General features: G+C 43.8%; 1 protein-coding gene across 4 annotated transcripts in view; it reads right to left on the bottom strand.

The window, feature by feature from the left end:
• NPHP3 (nephrocystin 3) overlaps positions 1-4,083 on the bottom strand; it is a 44,810-nt gene extending 40,727 nt beyond the window's left edge. For all 4 annotated transcript variants that reach the window (XR_005792059.1, XM_040480206.1, XM_040480208.1 and 1 more), the window contains exons 1-3: positions 3,621-4,083; positions 1,233-1,358; positions 543-693 (exon numbers count right to left, since the gene is read on the bottom strand). Coding sequence is in view for 3 of the 4 variants with exons in the window: in XM_040480206.1 (XP_040336140.1) it covers positions 543-693; positions 1,233-1,358; positions 3,621-4,016 (673 nt within the window). In the remaining variant the exon portion in view is untranslated. The remainder of the gene's footprint in view (positions 1-542; positions 694-1,232; positions 1,359-3,620) is intronic.
• Between the last annotated feature and the right edge of the window lie 7,011 nt (positions 4,084-11,094).

Raw genomic sequence — 11,094 nt, forward strand, 5'->3', positions numbered from 1 at the left:
CTTCCTTCCTTCCTTCCTTCCTTCCTTCCTTCCTTCCTTCCTTCCTTTTTTTTTAAAGTTTATTTCTTTACTTTGAGAGAGAATCCCAAGCAGGCTCCACACTACCAGCACTGCTGCTAGATGCAGGGCTCGAACCCACAAACCAGGAGATCAAGACTGGGCCCAAATCAGGAATTGGACGCTTAACCAACTGAGCCACCCAGGGGCCCCTTTCAGATTGTACTTTCAAGGAGAGGAATGAATTCCCTTCCCTCTTCCCCCAGCCAAAATGGAGATATCATGGTGAGACCTGAAGGAGCTGAGACCAGAGAGAGAAAATCTATGGGGTGAGGTTGGCAATGCAACTCAGAAGAAAACATGGCTCTTAACAATGTCATGGACTTCATGGAAAATTGCTGTCATAACACCTGAGAAAGAGGCAGAAAGTGCAATTCTATTTATAACAGCAACCACTCACAACTAAAAGGATTCAACGTTGGCTCTACAATATCATTACACCTATAGTGAAAACTTAAAATATTATAAATAGGAAGTAAATTTACCAGTAACATCTGTACAGTTGTCATCTGAATCAGACTCTCCAGGATCAAATACTTGGATTCCCTGAGCCTGGAGCCTCTGAAGTTTACTTTCCAACTCTCGCTTAGCCCTCAGTAAGTCCTGAATTTCATTCTCCTTGGTCTCCCTAAAAATCTTTAAAAGACAGATGTTAATTTTGAAACCTCTCCCATAATCAAAAGGTTGTGTCATCAACTCTTAACCAAAAAATCTTTCACTCATGAAACCAATATTCAGTTCGGTCCTGACCTGTAGGATGAATAACTAAAGTAACTCTACTGTTTTGTAACTGGAACCCACTGGAATTTGGGCAGGAGGCCTGTCTGTGCCGTGGGGCTGTTTTGTGCACTGCTGACGTTTAGCAAATTTGTCTCCCTCCCACTAGATGCCAGTAATGCCCTGCCATACAAAACATCCCCAAATATTTCCAAATGCCTTACCCCCATATGGAAAGACTTTCTTTTCCCCAAATCCCTATTGCAGTGCTCACTTTTTTATATTTTCCTTGAAATGATCTCACGTTTACTAGGTCCATCTCAAAAATGTAAAAAGTGCTCTACTCTAGTTCTTAGAACCTTCAGGACTACATCTACTTATTCATGCAGCATTATAGAAACTTTTAAAATATGTTGTTATTCTGCATCACTCTGCAGGTAAAAACATAAGGCATTTACCTTGAATTGCCTTTTCACTTTATCTCTGTCATGTTCAAATGTTGCTGCTCTCTCCATTGCTTGGTATTTTGCTTCTAAAGCACTTTCCTTTTCCCGAAGTATCTTCTGATACGTTTTTTGAAGCGCCTGAAATAACTGACCTTGTTATTTCTAACAAAAATAATATTCCTCTCAAATTTTTCAATATCTTACATATATATTACATGCATACCTTAGAACTGTACCAATCTACTTACTATTTTACCAGTTATCAAGGACTACATATTGCCATTTTATTCAAACACATAATGAATCATGAAAAAAAATGCAAACATGCTTAACTATAATAAATGAAGACACTTCAATGTTAAGCTTTTAATGGAAATTAGTACTGTGAATTGAAATTGAAATACTGTGTCAAACTCTTAATTTTCCCTATGGCACAGTTTTCCCATCTGTAAAAGAACAAAAAGTATATGGGGCGCCTGGGTGGCTCAGTCATTTGGGCATCCGACCTCAGCTCAGGTCACGATCTCGCGGTCCGTGAGTTCGAGCCCTGCATCGGGCTCTGGGCTGATGGCTCAGAGCCTGGAGCCTGCTTCCGATTCTGTGTCTCCCTCTCTCTCTGCCCCTCCCCCGTTCATGCTCTGTCTCTCTCTGTCTCAAAAATAAACCGTTAAAAAAATTAAAAAAAAAAAAAGTATATAGTTTGTAAGTCTTAACTTGAAGGATAATTAATTCTGTGTGACCATGCACTTCCTGGCTCCATGTCTTTCTCATTTTGCTATCCCCAGAGCCCTCTTGGTGCCTGTAACATTGAAGGCCCCCAGTAAGTGTATGACTGAATGGGTTAAATAAATATGGAAGAGGTTTTTTTTTTTTAATGCCTAGATATATGAGAAAGGAATCAAAAAGGCTGCATAAAAAAATGGGTGGGTTAGTTAAGGAATCAGTTTAGACCTCAAGATAATACTAAAATGCATAGTGGATTCTACTCAACTTTCGGAACTACTACATAAAGTAACAGGAGGAACCTGAAACTGGCTTTTGTCAGCCCTTACTGCACTCTGCCCTGGTTGGTCCAGCCTTCTTTTCTACCCCCCATCTCACAGCCATTTCCAATGTGCAGCGTCCATTAGACAATAGCTTCGATGCATGAAATCAGGTATCTGAAATGCGTTAAGTCCATTTTATACAATGCAAGCGCATTAAGACTGCCCAGTAGGAAAACTGGTAAGACAACAGATAGACTGGTAAATAATTCTTCCCAGATAACAGTCTAATTTTACAACAGCTACTAGGAAAGGTGCCTAGTCTAGAAGGAAGGAGGATTTTTTTTTTTTTTATGTTTGTTTATGTTTGGGGGCGGTGAGGAAGAGAGAGAGGCAGAGGTAGACACAGAATCTGAAAACAGGCTCCAGGCTCTGAGCTGTCAGCATAGAGCTGGATGCCAGGCTGGAACTCATGAACCTTGAGAACATGACCTGAGCCAAAGTTGGCCGCTTACCCAACTGAGCCACCCAGGTGCCCCTGAAGAAGGCTCTTCTCAGAAAAATCAGTGTGAGGTATTTGTTCAATTCCTACTGTGATGAGCCCAGAAACACTTGGGCTGTCTAGAAGTCTCTTCCACAGTTAAAAAAAAAAAAAAAAAAAAAAAGTAAAACCACAACCCTCAGAGAGGCCTAAAACAGATGACACAGAATCTGACAACTTTGCTCACAGAAAAGCAACCTCTTGCTTTACATACCATTTTAATGAGTCAAAACACATCTCCTAGAGGGAGACCACGCAATAATTGTTTTTCTGAGTAAATTAGTCAAGTGCATTAAGAGCATTTGACTACACCTAGGGAATGTTTTCAATCAAAGCAGTTAGGATGGTGAAAATCAGGTTTCCAGAAAAATTCACTTCAAGATCATTAAAACTCAAGAGCTCCACACGAAGAAACTGAGAGATATATTTAAGGGGGCGGGGAGTGCAGTTAAAAACTCCTAGGGAATTTGATGAGTTGGCTTCAACAGATGTCACCAAAATCTTTTGTGTGTCTGTGAGCCCTGGGTTAACCTACTTCCCTGGAGCCCCCTGCAGATTGGCATTTGCTGCTTCAGGACACTTTCAGGCTAATTGTTTCAAGGTGTCTGAATGAATGAACCAGAAATAGAAAAGGGGCGGATAAGTTAAGGAAATCAGTTTAGACCCCAAGAGAATGTGTCTCTCAAATTAAAATGCAGAGCGGTTCCTAGCCAACTTTCAAAACTACTTGGTTTAGAGAGGGGGCAGGATGGACGAAGGACGGAGTTAGGCGTCCAAAGCCCAGCCTGGCAGGGCGCGGGCGGGGCGGGGCGGGACGGGGTGGGGGTGGGGGGGACGTCCCGACTGCCCCCGCCGCGCACGCGGGCCGGGCGTTACCTGCAGCTCCGCCCGCAGCCGCTTGTTCTCCGTGTCCAGCTTGGCCTCGCGGCGGCCCATAGACAACAACTCCTGATTCTTGCTGACCCGGAAGATCTCGTATTCCTTCTTCAGCCGCTCGTATTCGGCCGCCGCGTACTCCAGCTCCGGCACGGACGAGCCGGTAGACTTGAAGCTAGCTCCCAGCAGCCCGCCGCCGCCCGCTCCACGGGGCAGCGACCCGGGCCCGGCCCCTGCCGCCGCTGCTGCAGCGCCGCGGCGGAACGAGCTGCGCAGCAGGCGGGCCTTGGGCTTCACCTCCACCGGGATCTCGCAGGCCTCGCCGCCGCCCGCCCCATACGTGTCCTCTATCACTTCCCCGCCAGCGGGGCTCACAAGCGACGAGGCGGTCCCCATTACGCCTGAGGCCGCCCCTACCAGCCAGCGGGGTACCAGAAGGGGGCGGGACGCGGCGAAAGAGACGGGGCGGGGCAGCAAGAAGGGGCAGGGCAGGGCGAAGGGGCGGGGCTAACGGGATGGGGCGTGGCAGCAGGACGGGGAGGGGCGGAGCGCAAGGTGTGCGGGGCGGGCGGTGTGATACGGGTGGGGAGGGGCAGCAGGACGGGGCGGGGCAGAGCTCAAGGCGGGCGGGGCGGGGCGGGAAGGATGGGGCGTGGCAGGAGGGAGGGGCGGGGCAGAAAGAAAGATGGACGGCCGCGCGTGCGGGACCTACACTGTCCTAAGTCGGGGGCTACGGACCAGCGCGTGCATGGCTCCTCTTAGCAGGGTCTTCTCGGTCCCAGGCCCCCTGACGAGGGCGTGCCTCACAGCTGGCAGGGTCCCGGGTTGCTCTACCTTAGCGGCTGCTGTTCCTGTTCTGCCGCCGTGGGAGACCCAGCGCTCCTCTCCAAAGGCAGTTGGGAAATCTGAGAAACGTACTGAGCGCCTGCTGTGTACCTGTCGCTCTGTGTTTCACGGTATGCAAGTAGTTGGAATGGCCAGCAAGACATAGTACCACACAAGAAAAAGCTTTTAGCCTTGCAGCCTGAGACCACCAGGGACAATCTTTAGACAAGGTGAGGTTTTTTGACTTTTTGTACGGATTTTAGAGACTGCACATCAAAGGAGCTGTGGGGCATATCACCAAATAAAGGGAAAGATAAGAGTATTACGGTATTTGGGGCAAGGGTGGGCTCTAGGTGATATGAAAATTTTCAGAAGATGGGGGAACTGTTTTAAATAAAGTCAGGGAAGGGGTAGGGTTGACGTCTTTTACCCTATCTTGGGTTCTTGCCCCTGCGCCTGCTAACTCGGGCTTCTAACCTCTCCAGGTTGGGAGGCCTGGGAGAGAGGACAAGAAAGTATTTGACTGACACTCCTGTGAACTGTATGTTGGTACTCTTTGGACTTGGTAAACAGTTCAAAGTTGGCCTTTTTTCCTCACGGTACTTTTGTTAGGTTTTTCAAAGACCCCTCTCCCCCTCATAATTAAAAACCTTGACCCAGGCTGGTGTGGCTCTATTCAAGCCGTTGCTCACTCTTTCCCCAGATGGAATCCAGTGATACCTTAAACATCCTCTCTGCTGATGTTTGTTCAGATCCAAGATAATCCACTGGTTCACTTGACCCAGAGGCCCACATTTGATCCACAGGTGTTACAGGTCAGGTTTCCTGGGAAGCTGACTCTGAGATGGAGACAGCCATGCAAGATGTTTATTAGGGAGTGTCCTTGGGATCAACACTTATGGAAAGTAAGGGAAAGAAGCATGTTTGCGCAGCAGCAGAAGTTGAGCTTTGCTGCATCTCAGTGGAGGCCTCAGTCAGTCCTCAGAGAGTTCTGATGCTGGAATGGCCCTGTAGAGTGGTCCTAAATTGGGGTGCAGGGCTGGGACTTTATACCCTCATACCAGCCAGCCATCAGCAAGCTCTCTCCAGCCAAAGCAATCCCCATGGGGACTCATAGTTGAGGGCTCTCTGCTGGTATCACTTCCAGTGGCAGGAGGAACAAGTCTTTCAGTCATCACAACATCTACCACAGTAGGAAACACAATCTTTTCCCTGAAGAACTCTGGGAGTGCAAGCCAATTCTCCACCAAAGTAGCTAGTCATCCTTTCTCTTACCCTTTAGATTTTCATCAGGAGAGAATCAGACATCAGGCCATTACGGTTCTTCAAACTCCAGGAGACACATATTAAGTTTTCAGGTTGTCTCCTGAGATTAAGGGAATCATTACTACCATCCCAGTACCTCAGGAACTCTCTCCCTTTTAAAGTCCCTTCTGATCTCTAATTTCCAATCCTTGTACCCTCAATGTGGATCCATGCTTTAAGGATCATTCACTAGGTTTCTGACCACCTCCTCTGAAAAATTCTGCATCTTTATCTTGCGCCTTCTTTGGAATGTAGCTCAGTTGAAGACTTCCATTATTATTCTTGCATATAAAATAAAAAGCCATCACCCATCCCCTTTAAACCAGTAACCAACAAACTGCAGTAAACTTCCCACAGCTTGTGGAGTGAATTCAGATTCTGCATCCTGGTACTGAGTGCCTGAAGCAATGAGTCTCTCCTTTCTTCACTTCTCATCTATCCAGTAACATCCCTCTACACACGTTACTCTATCCTAGTCGGGCTAATTTTCTTCTCCTCAAGCCAATAGGGTTTCTGTTTCCTTTCAGTACTGTCTGCCAAGTTCCATCTCTTTCAACATCTACCTTCTTTCCCTCAGAAACTTGCCCTGGATAATTATACCTTTTGAGTTGATCATATCAGTAGTTTCAACTCCGTATTCCTTGCCCCTCATGTGCAAAGTACTACACTTAACTTTTCCTGACCTTGTTCTTCATTCATTGTGTCTATCAATCTTGGTCTTTCAGTAGTTGTTTTTGTTTTTGTTGGTATGCCATTTGTTGCTTAGATTCATCCCAGCAACCCTTATTGAGCTCCTGCTGGAAACATAATGTAGCACAAATGACTGATGACCCAAAGAGATGTTAAATGTGGCTGAGTTCTCAAAAAGCATGCGAGTTGTCTCTGCCTTCCTTGATAACCTTTAAATAGTTTCGGCAGATGCCCCAAAACACAAATCCAAGTTTGCTGAGATCATGGAGACTTTTCCTTTCCCCATATAGTAATTACTAGCTGCCTTTCTCATCAAGGACACTGTGTATACTGCATGCATACTGACCTTGGATAACTGTTGGTTAATGCCTAAGCCACCTAACTGGGTGAGCCCAGAGGTGATCAGATCTAGAGTACTAGCAGGTACTCAGCATAATAGCGTGGTTGGTTTTCAACGTATTTCTTAATTGTAAAACATCACAGAATTTAGTCTAATGGTAAGTCTAATTTTCAACATCATAATTTGTTTTTCTTCTTTACGCTGAATTTAACCTACATACCTCAGTTTGAATTTTGAAAGGATAACTTTGGGGGTGCCTGGGTGGCTCAGTCGGTTAAGCATCCAACTTTGTCTGAGGTCATGATCTCACTGTTCATGAGTTTGAAGCCCATGTCACGGAGCCTAGAGCCTACTTTGGATTCTGTGTCCCTTCTCTCTCCTCCCCTCCCCCTGCTCGCTCTCTCTCCCTCTCCAAAATATATAAACATTAAAAAATTTTTTTTAAATAATTTAAGAAAGTATAACTTTGAATACAGACGTATGGTGAGGAATAAAGTCTCCGGCAAACAGCTTATGACTAATGAAAGATGGCTACAAATTTTTTAATTACTCCTTTTATTGTAAAGTGAAGTTTATGAGGACAGGCTATATAATTTGTGGGACCCAGTATAAAATGAAAACGTGTTGCCCTTTGTTCAAAAATTGTAAAGAATCTCAAGATGGCAACAGAGCATTAAACCACAAGCACTTTTGTGTTGAGCACTTGGGGTTCTGCATGGGTTGCACAACCATGACTCCCGTCTGTTTATGACTCCTCCCCTTGAATCTGGTTGGGCTCTGTGACTGCTTTAACCAGTAGACTATGGCAGGTATGACACTGTGCGAGTTTCTGAGTCCAGGACTTGCGAGAATGGCAGCTTCCACTTCCTGTGTCGTGGAACAGTCTGTCTGGGAGACTTCAGCCACTATGTAAGGAAACCTACTACCTCACATGGGACTGCCAGACTGGAAAGGTTATGTGTGGACATTCCAGGCAACAGTCATGGGAAGTGAAGCCATCTTGGACTCTCTGGACCAGACTATTTGCTAGTTGGATACTACTAAGTGACTTTAGTTAACACCACAGGGAGAACAGAAGAATCACTCAGATGATCTCTACCCAAATTCCTAATCCAACAAAATCATGAGATATAATAAAATTGTTGTTAGTTTAAGCCACTGAATTTGAGGTAATTTCTTCTCACACCTGGGAGAAAGATTTCCCCGCATTTGGTGAAAGTAGCTTGTAAAATTAATGCTACCACCTTTTAAAAAATGTGATTTGTATAATAAATAGCATTTGTGGTGGTGACTGTGTATTTGGTTCTCAGACTATGAATCTCAGAATCATTTGGGACACCTGTTAAAAATTAAGATTCACTGAATTTTAATTTCTGAGACTGGAGCTTGCAAATTTGCAGGTTTCATTAGCTCCCAGGTGACACTTATGTAGTTTAAGATCTCAGAACCAGTGAAATTGCATAAAAATTGTGGCTAGGGATGACCTAATTCCTTGCTACTCAAAGTGTGATCTACGGACAGGAGCATCAGCATCACCTTACAGCTTGTTAGGAGTCAGAGGCTCTGGTGCCGTCACAGATGTACTGAATCACATGCAGAGTAAGAAGATCTCCAGGTGATTTGTATATACCTTAAAATTTGAGAAACTACTATAGAACAATGTTTTTAATGTTGGTTGCACATCACCATTACTTGGAGAACTTAAAAAAAAAAAAAAAATACTGCTGCCTGGGTCTCTCCCCAGAACAATTAGATCAAAATCTCCAGAGGTGGGGATCTGGCCATCATTATTGTTTAAAAGCTCCTCAGAGGATTTTAATCAGCAGTCAAGGGGGAATACCAATGGCTTCATCCTCTGCTGTCTCATTATTTCCAACATGTGTGCAATCCACCTTGGTAACCGTCTTGGCATATGTTTGCATACATCTAGCTTCCTATTGAAGGTTTCTTTCCTTTAATCTCAGTTCATCATAGCGAGTGCACATGCGATTTTGACCATATTGTTAGTATTGTGCTTCACTTTTAGAAATAGACATGGCATCACAAGTGGTCACTATATCCCCCCAAAAATCTGATTGGAAATGCTGCATGGGGTAATAGTGCTTGGAGAGCAAGCAACTTTACAGAAGGAAGGGATTCTAATTCTCATTAAAACTGCCAATGTTCTCCCAGGCCATTTAGTCCTGCTCCGTTATACCATTCATAATCAGAATCAGGAATTCTGATTCCTGAAGTCCCTTGCTACAAAGTCTATATGTATGACTTGGATTTCAAGAATTAGTAAACAATGGGCAACATCTAATCTGATTAAGCATCTGTGATTTAACATTTCTACCATTAGGGGGCAGTATAACTCAGGAAAAATTAATTTGGCTGGTAATTTGTATATACAAAAAAGAATCCTCATATGAAGATAACATTTTATTTTTTATTTTTTTTTTGAAGATACCATTTTATTTTTTTTTTAATTTTTTTCAACGTTTATTTATTTTTGGGACAGAGAGAGACAGAGCATGAACGGGGGAGGGGCAGAGAGAGAGGGAGACACAGAATCGGAAACAGGCTCCAGGCTCTGAGCCATCAGCCCAGAGCCTGACACGGGGCTCGAACTCACGGACCGCAAGATCGTGACCTGGCTGAAGTCGGACGCTTAACCGACTGCGCCACCCAGGCGCCCCGAAGATACCATTTTAAAGAATTTAGTCCAAGTGTTGTTTTCAGTAGTGATCATCTACATTGCCTTACTTAGTTCCCATCACAATTAATAACACTTGTCTGGAAATTAGTCCTGAAACAGACAAGAGCATAGTTTGGCAAAGTTTTTTCTGTAAAGGACCAGATAGTAAATATTTAACTCTCTGTGGGCCATTTGATCCCTGTCTCAATTACTCAACTCTGCCATTATAGCATGAAAAAAGCCATACACAGACATCAATGAATGGGCATGTCTGCATTCCAATTCCACTTGGTTTACAAAAACAGATGGCAAGGCATATTTGGCTTGAGGGCTGTAGTTTGCTGAACCCTGAACTACAGGGGCAATTTTCAAACCTGGAAAATTTTCAGAAGTACCTGGGGAGCTTGTTAAAAATGTAGAGTCTTGAACCCCACATCAAATCTACTGAATCAAAATATCTGTGGACCAGGCCCTGGCATCTAAATTTTTTTAAGTCCCCATGTGACCCTGCAACAAATATGAATTTAGTAACCATTAGGCCAAAATAAAGTTAACTGCCCTTTTTGGGAATTGTAAGGTCCTCCTTGGCATTTTATAATATTTTTAGTATCTGAATACATTGTAAAAGATATATATGTGGAGTTTAGGGTTAGATTATCCTATGGGTGCTATCAAAGTGCACCAGTGAAGGCCTCATTTCTGTGTAAATGTTTGTATTGTGTGCATGGTTTGGGGTTGTTTTGTACCACAGCACATGTTAGCCCATCCTGACTGGTAGAGGGGCATACGGAATTAGTTTGAACAGGGAAGGGGAGGAGACTGAAGAAAATGGAAAAAGGAGAAAGAAGAGTTTAGTGAGATGGTGGAATGTTGTGCGGGATCTCTCCAAAATGTCCTAAATCTTCAATAAATCTACAAAATTTACAAAAAAGGTGGCTGTGATTGAATTTTTGATTTTTTTTTTTTTTTTTTAAGAAATTGGGGAAGGAGAGGAGTTTAATGCTTGGATGAGTACAAAGGTGAAACAAAGGCAATACAGATGTAGTGGGCAGGGAAGTTGGGTAAGAATATTTTATGTATGGAGTATCCATTCTTCATGATGTGTGTTCTCTGAAGATAGGGTTGCCCTGGGCTTTTTACCTTGGATTAAATAAATATATGGGTATGTAGAAAGACATGCTCTAAAAAAGGTTGCAGTGGGTTTTCTTAAGAATATGATAGCAAATATATTTACTAGTGGTCCTAAAACAGATCGCACATTTTGGACACTTATTTAACAAATAAAGTGATTCTGTTTTTCCAGAGCAGAAGCAGCCTTGGAGGTGCAGGAAGCCATTTATTTCTTGCTTGCTGAAAAATGTCCCTTTGTTTCTCAAGTTCAGCATTTTTCTTCCCCCCTCCTTCTACTCACATTCAGCTGTGAAGTTGAATATAACCTTTTTTGTTCTTTTGAAGTTGAATATAACCTTAATTTTTTTTTCAATTGAGCCACCCATTTCAAATCTGGCAGTCAATGTCCACTTTAGGCTGTCATTAGTGACTGTCACTTCTTACCCACACCCATGACCCACATGGCAGGAAGCAGGCAAGGAGCCAGATTTAATCAGCTCCCACAAAGGAGAAATGAAGTGTTTTCT

Source organism: Herpailurus yagouaroundi, unplaced genomic scaffold, assembly GCF_014898765.1.
Source record: "Herpailurus yagouaroundi ecotype Mexico unplaced genomic scaffold, PumYag 159, whole genome shotgun sequence".
NCBI classification, from domain to species: domain Eukaryota; kingdom Metazoa; phylum Chordata; class Mammalia; order Carnivora; family Felidae; genus Herpailurus; species Herpailurus yagouaroundi.